Source organism: Numida meleagris, chromosome 1 (assembly GCF_002078875.1).
Source record: "Numida meleagris isolate 19003 breed g44 Domestic line chromosome 1, NumMel1.0, whole genome shotgun sequence".
In the NCBI taxonomy this organism is placed as follows: Eukaryota; Metazoa; Chordata; class Aves; order Galliformes; family Numididae; genus Numida; species Numida meleagris.
The window spans coordinates 70,934,236-70,950,800 of NC_034409.1; the positions used below are offsets into that span (position 1 = coordinate 70,934,236).

General features: G+C 38.4%; 1 protein-coding gene across 1 annotated transcript in view; it reads right to left on the reverse strand.

Moving 5' to 3' along the window:
• The window catches only part of PHF21B (PHD finger protein 21B), a 65,341-nt gene that overhangs the window by 33,053 nt on the left and 15,723 nt on the right, over window positions 1–16,565 (reverse strand). The window contains exon 2 of the mRNA XM_021392942.1: window positions 10,194–10,286. Coding sequence (XP_021248617.1) covers window positions 10,194–10,286 — 93 coding nt within the window. The remainder of the gene's footprint in view (window positions 1–10,193; window positions 10,287–16,565) is intronic.

Genomic DNA, 16,565 nt, shown 5'->3' on the forward strand with positions numbered 1-16,565 from the left:
AGAAAGAGAGAAAGAGAGAAAGAAAGAAAGAGAAAGAGAGAAAGAGAGAAAGAAAGAAAGAGAGAGAGAGAAAGAGAGAAAGAGAGAGAGAAAGAAAGGGCTAACAAATTCGTTCCCTGCACTGCAAAGCTGTAGCCTAAATCTGGGAGCTGGAAAGGAGATGGTGGCATCAGGAGAAGTTTGGCAGCTGACAGTCGCCAAGGAACTGGAGTAAAAGTAGGAGCAGAGTATGGACTGTATTTTACAGGCAAGGTAATAAAAAACCTCTTCCACTGCAAGTAGAACAGGTTGGATGGCACCAGCCCCCACTACAAGTCACAGCAAATAAAAGGTACCTAAGTTTGGAAGAGGAGAAGTGAAAAGGAAGAGTAACAGACAGTATGTGTGTCACAAAGAGAAAACTGCAACTGTTTCTCTTGTAGCTCAACCCTCCTCTCCTCAAATATCTTTCATTTAACTTCTGACAGCTGTCAAAACAGAATGTGATACTACCATGGCTATAAATGTAGTAGAGGGAGAACTTCTTGAATACAGTGATTTCACAATGCCATGTTGTTCTCAAGTTTGCTCAGTAACCACAGTAACAAAAACATTTTAGTTTAGGTGGCAATGTTCAGACACCCAAGGTATTTCCCAAGTAACCTGCAAGGAAAGATATTCCCAGACCTGAGAATTCACAAGGTGGCTGTCTGCTTTTCAGACAGGCAAATAACAGGGAGCCTGATCCAGTGAGAGGTGCAGAGTGCTCTTTGGTTCAGCAACCTCTAATTTCATGTATTTTAAAGAGTTTAAGACCAGAATGGAATCAGCTCTTGTGACTAACATGACTTCTTGTACATCCCATATCATTAAACTCCATCCAGATGCCCCTATACGAAGCATAAAGGTTCCCATTACACTGAAACACCATTCCAGCTCTCGAGAGCAGAAATTGTTGCATACCACAGAGATGCACGAATGGCTGAGCAGCTGCAGTGGCAGAGTCTGATATGTGCCACCACTGATAAAATCAACTGTGATCGTGGCTGATCTATATCCTATCAGGTAAACCACTCCTGTGCTGTAGTAAAGAAAAAGGTAAAAAAAGAAAAACCCTTACAAAACACGTCCTCAAGATCCAACCCAAGCAAGTATGGGGGAGATGAAAATGAAAACACAACTCCTCCCATCTCTGTGGGCAATGATATGTCGTCCTAAAGGACAGGACTTAATGAGAATTGTTATCTCTGTGCAGATCTGCAGGTGCTCTGAGAATTCTGGCAAATACATTCTCCTTATGGCCCAGAGAGAGAGGAAAGATAACAGGAGAACTTCAATTACAAAACCAAAAAGGGATCATCATGATCCTACAAGACACAAAATGGCCATAGAATTTATCCCAGAAACTGAAATCTGATTTTAACAGAAAATATGAAGGACTTCTTAATGATGAATTGATCGTCATCCCAATAAACTTTTAATATTTTATTATGCTTGCAACTGGCATTTTATTACAAGGTTGAATTTGCCTAAGTTCAGCCTCCAGTCCTGGATCTTGTTATAGCTTTGTCAGCAGCACTGAAAAGCCCTCCCCCTTCCCAGTACTAGATATAAGCTGGATCGTGCTCAGCATCAATCAGCCCTTCATACTGGCAGGGCCGATATGTATGAGAGCAAATTTTTCAGCTCAACGCAATATCACATTGCCTTTGAGAGAAAGACCATTATTCACACTTTATTTTCACTTCACCCTTGTACTCGGAGCTTAAAAACAAAAATTCAAAATGTATTTGGCACAATTCATATGTCACAGAGGCAAAGTGTTGGGAGCAGCAGACAGAGCTTTCATTCTTGAAAAGCTTTAGAGGATCACACAGAAAACATTAGCTATGGCTGATAAAATGATTGCAATATGGGGTAATTATAACCTTCACCAGAACGAACAGATGATGCACAGTGACTTCAGTAAAGCTCTATCTATTTTTGCCAGCTGAGGACTGACTTTGTCCATCTTTTTTTTAAATCAATAAAAATTGGGCAGAAGAACAGGTTCTTCATAACTTTACAGCAGTGACTCACCCAAACATCCAGCATACCCAAATAAAAGCATTTCTACTTTTATTGATTTTTAGTATCTTTCCCGATTAGCTTCTGTTGTCTTCAGATTGGTCTGATCACAGTCAAAATAAACACAGTTTATTTTCTTGCCACGGTGGCAAGATTTAAAATCACAAGTGACTGCGAATCCACACAGACTTTTATTCCTTCCCATTTTTGGAGCTTCACAAAAAAAGAAGTTTCTCTTCAGTGTGCACCATGAGGAAATGCTGTGGAAGATGATTCAGTTCAGTGAACCCCACCCCCACAAAATATCAGTATCTCCTTAGTGTCTTCCTCTGTCCCTGACATAATGAGAAGAATGATATGAAATGAAGGGTGAAACTCAAGCAAGTTCTGCAGCCCACATTTCCAATCCTTGCTGCTCTGGAAAGGCTGAACCAGGGAAGAAATCTTTTTCTTCACTGAGATCAACAGCAATTCATTATGGCCAGAACCACAGTTAGCACCTCAGAATGAAACCTAGTCTCTCATTCTACATGCCATGCAAATGAAAAATCCAAGAATCACTCTGTTATATTTTGATATTTTTTTTAAATCACATGCTCTACATTGGATATTTTCCTCTGGACCAAACACCTACTGTTTTTTGGTATTTCAACTTGCTAGTCATGGATAGAAAACTTCAGTGACAAGAGGACACCCAGGTAACACATCCCCTGCACAATTTTTAGGTTAACAAAAATATTTCATGTCATTTTTTTTCTCCTTCAGCCTTGCTTGATACTACAGAAAGGGAAGTTTTGCTGAGAGTGTTGTTTGTGCTGGAATCTGCAATCTCTGCTTTCTGTGCATGTTGGTGGAAGGCAGTCAGGTGGGAGTTCTTTATTAAAAACATTATCAGTATTTTGAACACAGACTGTATTTTCACAGGAACTTGACTGACTTTTGCTAATGAAACGTACATTTTCCCCTCAATTATACTGACTGTATTTTCTAGTTTGGCATCGGAGCTATTGAGCTGATGATTCATAAAGTAGCTCTTTTCCACTTACAAAGGGGAAAACTACCACTAAACCAGCAAATTAAAATCAATATTATTCAAAGAAATAACAAGCATGGGTTGAAGTTGACAAGGATTTCTGCTTTTTCCTTCTACACGGTGATCCTGTCCTTGAATATACAGTTATCTGTGTGCCTCTGAGAAAAGAATTTAATCCTTATTGTTTAGGATTACAATAGAAATATAAAAGCTAGACTGTGATTAAACACACCAGTCAATAACTCACTTCTATTTCTACTCTCTTCAGTATTACAGGCCAGCTTGCTTCTCTCTCAGATACTCATCTGTGATTAACTTGATTCAATTTAAATACAAAGTGTCCATGAAGCCTTTAGGCACAACCCAGTGAACATCTGTCCACTTTCTTCCTATCCTTACACATTTATAGGTGGGCTCTGGACCATCCCACACAGCTGGGTTTCCCTAAATGACATTCTAGCGTCACCTTAAAGATGAAGATGTCACAGTTTCATGATGACCATCATGTTAAAATCTTTTTGTGATTCTAGACAGTAATGGCACATTATAATAATTTGACCAGCCATGACTTGTCAAAAACAAAAAACTTTATCTGGAGAAACATGAGACTTTACCTGTGGAAAAGGTACAATGTCTAATGTTAGAGTTGCTTTAATCTTTTCTGACGGTTGTATGGATACTTTTGGTTCTTACTTGCAGATTATCATGGAAATTAGTATTTCCAGATTTTTTTTTCAAAATGCTCATGACACTGGTTAGCTCTGAACAAGTCAAGAACAAGTAACATCCAGTTCTCCTTCACCACCACCACGGATCAGCTCTCTCATAACGAACAAAAAATCAGATAGAGAAAATGGAGGTATTTTGGGAAGTTTGTATCTGGGTGCAGTCCCCTTTGCTACATGTACGTACTCATATTTTTCCAAAAGACTGGATTTCTTGCCAGTGCCAACTGCCAGCGTGCTCTCACCTACAAGGAATGGTTGTAATCATAGCACCTTATTCATATCTTCTTCCATCTTGGCTGCACTAGAGCAATGTAAAATACCTAGTGTGAAGCACTCTTTATGCTTCAGCAAACCCATGATTCTATCAGCAGCACAGGGTGCCTATCAAACCTATCCACAAGCAAGTCACCAAGATTCCCACAAGTGTTCCGGAAATTACCATGTTTTCATAATGTGGATGAACAAACACTGGAGCAGGCTTCCTATAGATTTGGCTGGTGCCCATGCCTGTCAGTGTTCAAGGGGTGTTTGGACAATGACCTCAATAATGTGCTTTAACTTTTGGCTAGTCCCAAAGTGGTCAGGCAGTCGGACTCAATGATCTTTGAAGGTCCCTTCAAACTGTTCCATTCTGTTCCATTTTGTTCTGTTATTATCCTATTCTATTCTATTCTATTCTATTCTATTCTATTCTATTCTATTCTATTCTATTCTATTCTATTCTATTCTATTCTATTCTATTCTATTCTATTCTATTCTATTCTATTCTGCTCTATTCTATTCTATACCATCCCATCCTATCCGATCCTAACTTCCAAGCTTCCCAGGTAAACTCTCAGTATGAAAGGCGAAGAAGGCCATTGCATCCGTGGTGCAGGGAGTCTCTATAGCCAGACTGATGTTTACACAGGGAGAGGACTCAAACTTCCTCTCTAAGAGTTTAGAACACAAACTTCATCACTTTTGACAATAAATATTTTCTGTTACCCTCCTTTGACAGAAATATACAGAGGCATGTAATTAATAGTTACATGCCTATTAAAAATAAGCAAACTGATAAATAGAAAGACTAACCAGAACACTCAGCTGCATATACTTCTTCCCAAAGGGAAAGCATGAGAGAAGAAATATCTTACAACAGATGTTAATCTTTCTGCTTAATACATTACTGGAAGGCGTTCCAAATACAGTGACAAGCACAGTATAAAAGCTTATATAGAATAAAACAGATTAACAACTGCATTTTTAAGGCCTACATTTTGCAGCCAGACCTATGCAAACCTTTCCCTTGAAAAAGCAATTTTGTTTCTACGTTTTCTGCATGCATACAGTCAATGAATATTAAATACTATAGGAAAACTCTTTTCTAGGTTATAGACCATGCTGATTAAGGTACCTTGAATTAGATTATGCCTTCTTCTCCACTAGCATTCCAACACATCCCCTTTGAAGTGCAGAGGGTTATATAGCAGAAAGGTGCACGACATCCCTTAAGGGATTATAGTCCTTTTCTCCTCTGACATTGTAGTAATGACTTCCCCCAGTTCAATTGCTCAATACTCAAACAAACAATAAAGCACTTTTGTCTCTCTTGAACAATTCAGTTTAAGGTCTGATACAGACATGCATATCAGCCAGCTTCTTGCCCAGTTTCACTAAGGCTGACACACATTTAGTAATAATATTTTTTCCATTTTTTAAGGCCTACGCACAGTCTTTGCATATTACATTCAAAAGTAATGATTGTTTCAGACTTAGGATACCAATAGAGAGATGCTTTGCCACAGACCAGTCTGTTAGAACATTTTCCTGCCATTGCGCAGCTCAGGTGCTGGCTAGGAGGTTTATTTTCCTTTTAAGAAATTTTCCACAAGTATTGTCACCAAGGAAGCCAGGAGATGGTTTGGGTACACGTGTGAAGAGAAGGAGCAGCTGTCAGTGGAACTGTGCTGATGATAACTATGACAAAAAGTGTTATAAATGCAAATGTACATTTAGGTTATGGGAACATGTAGAGACCACAGACTCTGGTTGGGCTCATGCTGTACCTGTGATTAAAAAACATATGGTAACAAAGCCATTCCTGCCCCAAACCAGTCTGCAGTCTAGTGACTGAATGCAGATCCTACTGAATGACACACATTAAAATCACTCCAGAAGAGAAAAAATAAGCAGCACTTGACAGCAGAATTGGCTAAAGTCTATTGAAAAACACACACATTTTATGTAAAACAGTTCTTCTTTCTGTTCGCCATTAATCTACGTGATATTTCCACCATGAGCTTCTGCCACACAGCTCTGCACTACTGTAGTCGGGAATGCCATGAGCAAAGCAATCTCAAGCCCTGCCTTCAACCGAGAGTGGAAAAATAGGTCAGGGAAATAGCATTATAATCTGATTTAACTGCTCTTCAAATCATCACAGCCTCTCCATTAATTTCAACAAGAATTGGATTGGGCCCAAATTACTGACAACAAAATGGGAGGTTTATTTTAATACCTTCATTGCTTCATTTAAAATGCTCCGCTGGAAGAACTGAAACTAAGATTTTTCACGTGTCTTCAGGTGGCTACACTGTGACTGACATTTCTATGTAAAAAAGGTTCAAACCAAACAGATTTTCTGCAGCACAGCTGGAAACTGGAGACCCAGCCTGTCATGGGACTGCCCCTCCTTACAGTTAATGAGTGCCATCGAGCAGAGGAACAGCTTGAGAATAAGAATGTATCACCTGTGCGTTTCAGTAAAAGATCTCCACAACTTGCTTCTGAGAATGAAGTAGAGAGTCTGCAGTTTAAAAATATCTGACTCAACTGGAAGCTTCAAAGGCCAATGTAAAATGAAAAAGTTGATCTGGGTTGTTTTGCTCCGCTCTGTGCTTTTGTGGCCTCATTTCGTGTCCTGTGTGCAGGTTTGGGCATCACAATATAAGGACACAAAACTATTAGAGAGCATCCAAAGGAGGGCTGTGAAGATGGTGAAGAGTCTCAAGAGGAAGATGTGTGAAAATCAGCTGAGGTCCCTTAGTCTGTTCAGCCCAGAGCAGAGGAGCTGAGGGGAAGCTCATGGCTGCTGCAGCTCCTCAGAGGGAGTGGAGGGGCAGCGCTGAGCTCTGCTCTCTGGGGACAGCGACAGGGCCCAAGGGAATGGCATGGAGCTGTGACAGGGGAGGGACAGGTGAGGGTTAGGGAAAGGTTCTGAACCAGGGTGGTCAGGCCCTGGAACAGGCTGCCCAGGGCAGTGGGCATGGACCCAGGCTGCCAGAGTTCAAGGAGCATTTGGACAATACTCTCAGACATAGGGTTTGGTTTTGAGTGGTACTGTATGGAATCATGAGTTGGCCTTGATGGTCCTCTGTGAATCCCTTTCAAACTGAGGTATTCAATTATTCTATGGAATTAAAATCCCAAACATCACAACTCATAGCATAAATTTTATTTATTTGATGAAAAAAAAAATAACCACATATTCTGGAAAAAAAATAGAAAAAGAAGTCTGCCAAAGAATCTTGTTTTGGCAAATAATGAATGCCTAAAGAAACACTGTTTGTATTGTGCAATGAACTTGTAATTAATGTTTGTTTGTTCTCTCTTTAATAGCAGTACTGCACAAAGTGATGGGATTTTTCTACCATTTGTGAATATGCAGATTTTGAATCTTCATTCCCCATATGGAAGAGCTCCCAGGGGGTCATATCATAAACTCATTCAAATGATCAAAATAAATTACAAGTATCCATACAAATGCGGAAAATGAGAAAGCTGTATGTATTGTTTCACTAAAGTATAGTTAAGTGCCTCAGTTTACTTGAGTGGTGATTTTCTGGTTGACTGCATAGAGGTAAATCAAGAGCCTTGATGAGGAACAATGAAGACATCAAAATATAAATACAAAGGGACATATCCAAGCCTTCATCATAGATGGAGAGGCACATATAGACATGATTAAGCCAGCTCAAGAGATTGTCCCCATACATGATGCAACACTAACACAAATAGCAGCTAACCTTAGCAGCTTGAGTAAGCACGTATTCATGCTGGTGGGCTTACTGAATGCTTTGCTGCCATGACTTCATTGCTTTTAGGACTCTTCATTACCCACTAGTAAAGCCAGACGTTGCACAGGTGGAGGTTGGGGAAGGTTAGGATGCTGAACAATGTTCAGCCTCAGATAATGTGCATTGATATGGACATTGTACTGCTTCAATCTTTTGTGTGATAGGCTATACTCTAGAGGAGTAACGAATTCTGGCCTGTTTTGAAAAAGCTGTCCCTTTAATTTGCTACTACGAGGGCACTGGAGTAAGGTTTTAGCAGATGCTGAGATCCCTGCTTGTTAATATGTTTGGGCGACAGTGACAAAGCTGCCTCTCAGAAAATCAGCCCTGGAATGGTAGCATTGAACCACTAACTCAGAGCAAGGTGCAGGAGCCGTGCAGGTCACCCAGGAGGGACAAAATGAGGTTAGTAGTCAGCCTGCCCTGTAACCAAGACTGATGCATAATAGCCAAGAGGACATGGATTGTGACAGGACTCAGTTCAGCATGTTTTACAGCTCCTCCTGGAAGATACTAAACATCCCTTCATTTCCAAAATAATTTCAAAATGAAAACTTGCTCTGTTTTAAACATCAAACAGAAAGTTTTGGTGGGTGGGGGAGTTCTACCAGAAAATGGTATGGAAATTTTAAACTTCTCTGTAGGCTTTGAACAAGAGACGAACATATAGACCAGGATGAGCTGCAGAAGAGACAGCTTGTAAGTGGGGGAGGCTATTGCTGAAGAAGGAGATCTAGGCCTGCGAAAACTCAGAAAACACATAGAACAAAAGTACTCCTGATAATGAGGTCTTACATGTTGCTGCATACTTTAGTTTTAGTTCTGATAGAAGGGAGATCGCTGTGTGGTTATTTCCAATGTTATCAATATGAAATAGAAAATTTAGTAAACTATGGCCCAGGGCTGCTGCAGAAGTATTAATATTTCATTAATACTAAGTAAAATTGAATAAACAGGCCTGAAATTAAAGACTGTGCTAGAACACAAATGAAAAGAGAAATGCAAATACAAATATTGCCATGAGCTCAAGAGTAAGATAGAAAGAAAATGCGTTATTCCACTTTTTTCAACTCTTCAAAATTGAATCTAACACTGAAGGAAAATTTTTCTACTTAACACAAGTATAAGAACATTGATGCTTCTCTAAGTGCAGCATTTCCAATGCCATCATCACTGCTAAAACATAACCTTAACAATAATTTAAGTCCCTGTTACAGGTCTTTCTGCTGCTCTTGAACTTCATCTATTTCCAGGAACAATCTGCTCATCTTTGACACCCCAAAATAGCAAAGAATCAATGTGTCATTATGCCATAAGAACAGCTGAAAAGCAAAGTCTTGAACTTGATAAGAAAACTATGACCTTCACTTTATGTTCAGAGCTTTGTTTCTACAAAATGTAATTTAAAGAGAGAATTTAAGAACTTTATCTTGGAAATACAAATACTCCTTCCTCCAGGCAGATTTAGTTCATAGATCTGCTACTAGATTCTGCCACTAAGAAAATATTAGAAAAAAATAATAATAAAGAAACAATAGGAAGACCTAAAATTGATTTTAATGTTAGAAAAATGTTCAGATATGAAAAATAGACCTCCGAGGGCTACACAAGGAGAAATACATCCGCACTTAATAATCATGACTCTGAAAGGATAACCATAACACTGCAGTAAAACACATGTTGAAAATGACTTCTAATGTTTTTGAGAAGAAGGGCTGAAATGGGGAAAAAAGTGTATGATTAGCAAAACTATGCTGGATATTCAGAAAAGAAAATTCAGGTCTCAGTCATCTGTGAGCATAAATGGCCTAATACTTTCGCCCCTACACAGACACTCATTCTGGCATCTGGATTAGTTGAGACAAAACACTTTACTGGGATAAACAGAGATAAAATAAGTTAGTAAAAGAATGTTTGAGTCTAAATCTTGAACAGAAAGGTTAACACTTCCACCTCCCTTTTTAATTATAGATTTGCAGATTTTTGCATCTATGATTTGTGATTCATTTTATAAAGCATAAATTTACAGTTTGCCATATGTATTTTGTTCTTCCACAATAAATCTGAGTTGTCTTTTTTTTCTAATGACTTTTCATTGTGCTAACAGTATACTCCCAAAATATATTTGATATTTCTTTTCTTCACAAATTGGAGAAAATCATAGCTCTGCTTTTCAACTCACTGAAGGTGAGTTGCGCAGTAACATACAGGATCTATTAACTTAGTCTTTGTTCAGTCATATGAGTCTGCAGACCTACACAGGCCTTGGCACCAGACAGGAATACAGCTGAATACATATAAAACAACACATGGAACTCTATTTCTTACCTGAGGTAGCACTGCTGGTCCTTGTCCTGCCAACCTCTGCAAGGAGCTGACCTGAGGAACCTTAATGGGCACTGCAGTGATAGTTCCCAAAGACTGTTGAAAAAAAAACCAAAACCAAAACAACAGTAGAACAAGGTTTAAAATACAGACATAGCTTCCCCAGGCTCTGCCCTACCCAGAGGTTCCCTTCCCAGTCCACCTGGAGTAAAGAGTCACTTTTCCTTCTCTTTAACTCCCTTCAAAGAACTGTTCAATAAAGCCAACGCCTTGTCAGAGCATCTCCTAACTATGAGTGCAAAGAATGTATCTTGTTATTGTGGGTTTTTGGGTTTTTTTTGCTACACAGGGCAAACAACCACATGGCCAAAGCTGAAGGCTGTCTAGGCCTGTTTTCAAAAGATCTGAAGGAAGGTGAAATGCACCACCACGAGACTTCAAAATGTGCAGTAGAAAGATGATGCAATGCATGGTTGCCAGGGTCATAAGAAAAGTTCACTGTGTTGTAGTAAATAGTAAATACTGAATTATTAAAATGGAAAGCTACTTATAAATCTGCTTTAATGCACTGTAACATAACATTCAGCTGGGACAGCATCCATTTGAGCCAACACAGAAGCTACTACCATCCACCTTTATTCACACTTCTCTCGAATAACAATTTTATTCAAAACTTATTTAAGAGATCTGATGTAGCTCCTTCAATGAGGAAATACATTGTTGTTGTTCTCATAAAGTTTACTTTGTAAGCAGAGAGCCTGTTAGCCCAGTAATGTCTTTATCGCTTATGAATACAGAAAGACACCAACAAAATAAGTAAAATATGTTTTTGTAATACCATCAAATACACATAAATTCCCCCTCTCCCACTAAAAAATCTCAGTGACTGTTCAGCCTCACTCCTTTGCTGATGTTTCATCCATCCATAATGATACAGATAGAAGTATGAGCTCTATTTCAGATACTCTGAATGGTACAACTTTTTCAAGACTCACCCACAGATGCTCCTGAAATCTGGATCTGAGATGTTGTAAATAACTTGTACTTATTTTCTCCAACAAAAAGGACTGATAACTCACAAATTTAAGAGTGAGCCCTAGGTCTAAAGAATCTCTCTGACTTTTCCCCTTCACCCTCTTCCACTCATTCACCCTCTGATGCAGTTCACATTCTGGTTAACTGGCCAGTATTCTTAAGACAAGTTTTTATAACTTCTATCCAATGTTTCTTAATTGCTGCTGGAATGATGTGGCAATATAAGCAAGCAGATAACTACCATTATAAGAGTACAGGAGACTTAGACACTGAGAAAAAAAAAAACAAACTCTGAAAAAATGTGTTTGGTTGCTAGAAATGGCTAATATCAAAAGAAAAACAAGTTCAAGTGAATTTCTCTGAATTTAAGTCTCCTCAAAACAAAGATACTGGATCACAGCCAGCAAAATAAAATACGCTAATGTTATCCCAAACTGATAATGAAATTTGTCAATAAAAATGAAACTATAAAGAAGTCAGTTCAAGCAAAGAGAGACTGTGTTAGGTCTGTGTTGATGAGTTCTTTGACTTCAACAGCAGAGTGGTAGAATAGTCTGCTTCATTTTAACTAGCGTTTGATAAAAATACCACACATTTTCATGCAGAACATTTTTAACAAGCCTGTCCTACAGAGTTTATATTTTCAACACTACCACTCTTCTTCGAGATACTTGGTTGTGCAGTTTTATATCTTCAAGAATGTTCAGAAATTGCCAGAGTCAATGACCAAGGAGAACTGTATAGCTATAAGCACGCAAGATAATTTTTCCTGAGTGCTCATAGATTATCTGTGCCCTGCCTGGATTATCCATGGAAAAATATACCCCCAAATTTGTCTTGAGCCAAAGAGGGAAAAAACCCAGCATTTCTACCTGAAGACTCAAGAATTAGCAAGTTTTACTTTCCAACATGAGAACTGTCAGCAGACTGAGGAAGAGAAGGGGGTATTTCCACTGCAGCTATCCCTATAGAGTGACATGGGGAATAAAAACAATGGGAAGAATAGAAAAAACTATCTGCATGAATGACTTGTTTGCACTCTCTACTGTATGATGGTCTTACACACTGAGAAGGATGACATGAGGAATTCCTGGAGGGAAGGAGAACTTGAGAAAGTACCTGCTGTATGGCCACTTAGTAGATGTAGTGCTACTCCCTGCTTTATATTACCATGAGCTACATTACATACAGCCCAGTTGTCTTGCTTTTTAAGATGAATAACAAAAAGGAATTTCCAACCTCAAACTAGATAATCTGAAAGTTTATCGCACAATATGATGTACATTTTCCCTCTATCCCAACACTGTTAATGAATAAAATGAGATTTCTTTGGTAATGCAGTGAGTCCAAGTTTTCCCTGCAAACATCACAACTTCTCTTGGGCTGCTCATAACCCTCTACTGCAAACTATAACAAGAAGTTCTTCCTTCAGGAAGGTCATGCTTAAAGTGCAGCTGCAGTTCTCAACATTTCTATACATGCTACTACAGGCCTTGAAAACTCATATTCAGATACTCATATTCCTACAGATATGACTGGATTTGCAAGGATTTTCAAACTGTCCAACAGAATACCATGTATCAAAACCAGAAGTGCTGACACTGAATGAAATTGGGAATTGACTATAAAGATAAGAATCAAATTACTCAGAAATTAGATAAGATGTGGTTATCAACTGGTAGGATGCACAAAAACTTCAAGTGAGTAACAAATCTCCTTTTTCGTACTACTTCAAATATCAATCACAGGAGGAGAAAAAAAATCTGTCTGCAATAGAATGCCTCTATCCTCAGAGAAAGAAGCTCATCTCAGCCTCTAGGTGCATTGCTGCGTCAGTTCTGTTATGTCTAAAAACACACAGTGCTGGAGCTGTGAATGTGAATGAGAAGAAACAAAAAATGCCATAAAACTGCACTACACTGTTCTCTTGGCTTCACCTGAAAACAAAGGCAGGATGTATTGTCTGTGGGTATCAGAGGAATGAACTATCATCAGTTCTGTCACCTGTGCCCTGAAAAAATTCTTCAGATTTATTTTCCTGAAGTAGGGGTTCTGCAGCCATCTCAAGAGAGCAAGAACAAATTACAGCATTCTCGGGTTATGAAATTTTCAGTGACAAAGATGCAGCCTACTGTTTACAAACATTTTTATGGTAAGGATCTGTTATTCAATATTCAAGCAATGTCAGTGCATAAATCACATGGCTGAGGGAAAATTCAAAATTTTGATCTCACACTAATAGTAGCACTATAGTATGTTCAGACAGGAGTCTATTTAAGAATCTATTTTAATATTCACTGTTTGCATTAGTTTGTTATTCCTTCTCAGCATGGACAATAAATAGGTCAAGCTGTTGTACAAGCAGAATTCAGCAACAGAAAACTCTGAACCATTCCTGTAACACATCTCACCTTTTATCTCAGGATGCTCAGTATTACTGTCTCCATTTCAGTGATGAAAAAAATTGACATTTAGAGGCAAAATAACATAGTAAGGGGTAAACTGTTGCACAGGTGGAAATGCAAGCCAGACTTTGTATTTCCAGTATCTCATCCACACTGTTGATTATTGACATCTCATTTGTTGATGCAGGGCCACATTTGACTCCCCTAACTTTTAGGGCAGTGACAACCATTTTCATTCAAAAACTGTCCAGGCTTGCCATGCTGAGCCTGAAGGATCAAACACTCATCACTCACTAATTCCACACCTTAATTTCCACCCATGTAGGGCTTCTTTTTCTCTCCTTTCCTTTTTCCAATTTGTCCAAAGAGCAAGCTGGTGCACATTCTTATAAACCTTTAATTAACAAGCTGAAAAGACATTTTTCTGGCAATGCCTGACCTTTAAGCACTTTGTATGAATTTATCGATACCAGCAGAAACAATAATTTAAAAGGTTATTTTATGAGTGCTGAATAGTTTATGGCAGCACTTTTGTCAAGATAAATGAGTTTCTTATTACTACATTTACAGCTCTGAGCATTTTAATAAAAAAGGTCTATAAAAGTCAAAGATAACTTCAAATCTTTTCTCTATCTAAGTCTGCTTGGGATTTTCCACTGACCCCCCTGAAACACCTACAATGTGGAAAGAGTACCAAAATGAGTAGTGATGGGGGGGGAAATTAAGAGCCAAGTTTCTGCTTGCCAACAAACAAGTTCATAGTGTAGGAGAACTGCAGCCTAAGCTCTTGAGTAAATGTTACCCAGCAGCACGTTCTGAAGGGGCACATTTTGAATTGCAAAAGCAGGTGAAGAGAAGCAAATGAAATAATATGGATGTAGATTTCTCCAAAAGTAATGCTATTTACTTCCATAGAAACTATATCAGATACAAAGAACACAACAACACGACTTGATACAGCACATTCTCAGCTACAGAACTACATTTTTCAACATAATCACCACCATTAGCTATGCATTTTTTCCAGCAATGAACAATAGCCTGCATGCTGCACTCGTAAAAATCTGCATGGCCATCTGAAATGTGGCTTGGATTTCATGTCACTGTTACCACTACTGAAATACAACACCCACCACCTCACTGTGCTCAGATCCATGGGTTGGTCTCCATCAACACTGAGCAACCATTGATGAATGTCAATGGATGCCATTATTTTTCACACAGAGGAATTCAATTGCATGCCTTTGCTTCATTTGCACTTCCATGTCAGATGTCATTTTGTCGTACCATCTCTCTGCTGCCATCTGTCACGCAGCAATGAAATGTAACGGAATATTGGTGGGAAGGTTCATCCTCTACTGCATTACCACCAGCATCACCCTCAGATGTCATGGGCCAACATAATAAAATAGGAGGCATCACTTCCGGAGCAGCCCCAGTGAGTTGTTTACTACAATAACTAATAATTAATAATACTATTTTAAAAGAAAACTAACCCCAAAGCCTAGGGTTGGATACAGTTGCATTAAAGGACAAAAAAAAACAGTTAACGTTGTTTAAAAAAAAAGGAAGGGGAAATTAAGGAGATGCTTGTGTACAAAAAAAGAAAAGAGAAAATTTAGCTGCCAAGTGCAACTAAAAAATAGAATCATTTCTCACCATTAATTCTATTAATGCTCAACAGCATTGCAACTATTTGCTGTATCTTCTACTGCAGTACATCTTCTGAATAAATTCAACAATGTCCCTCAACCCAGGCTCTCAAAGTTAACTGAGGAGCAGAAGTGTGCAGGGACATTGGCAAGTGGAAGACATGTAACATGAAACAAAGAAGTATGGTGTGGACAGAACAAAATTCAAAGGACAAATGCTAGAGATGCTGAGCCAGAAATAGGGATGAGATTTACATTGTCAGTGATCAGACTAAAGGCCATATGTTCAGTTTTCTATTGTTTGTTATCTTATGACTTCATTAGCCAATTAATTCTTGAGTTTTTAAATTCACAGTTGGGCTCCTTTGTGGTTTTAGTGAACTTCTGCATCTCAGCCCTGAATAAATGACATATAAACGTATATCTGTATACGCATACACAAGTATCAATCTCTTTTTTACTGAAAGATATTTAAATTTTAATCAGCTTTGATAAAAATATTTGTCAGACCATCTCTTGCTATGATAGCTTTGAATTACAAATTCTTTCCCCACCTCATTTGGATGCACTAATAAAAGCTTAAGGACCTGTTCTTACAATTCAACGCCCATCTATAGTCATTGATGAGCTTAGTACAGGAGCAATTTCAGCTTAGATCACATAGAACACAACTCGTCTCCCATTCCAGAATTATGCCAGTACAGATGAAACCTCCAAAATCAATCCCTGAAGAGAATCAGACTCAGTGAGTCGCAGAAGGTTAAATAGCCATGTAGTTTCAAAAGCCTGCTGCTACAGCATGTTACCAAAATAAATACTTAACTCGGGAACATATGGGTTTGTTGTAGCTTAGCAGAAGAGTTCAAATTATTTGAGTTTAACTGACACTGCATTGCTGTATTATTTGCAAACTATTTTATACTGACATAAATACTGCAGCACAAATATTCTGTTCCTACAATGTACTACAGAAATACTAATCTTTTTTTTTTTTTAAGTACACATGCATCTCTTTAAGATCTAGGTCTTCTTCCTGTTGCAAATAAGATATCTAAGCTATTAAAAAAATGTTTTTGTCTGTTATGTGTTCAATATTGGCAACAACAGTTTTACAGAATGGATTTTTAATGTGGTAGTGACAGGGGAACAGATTGCTATGGCAACAGCAAAGATGAAAATTCTTAACCTGAATGGATTGTCACTGAAGTAATTGCAGGTTTTTTTTACCCATTCTACATCCATTTTACAACCTGAATGCTGCATTCAACCTTGAGCTTGCTTTA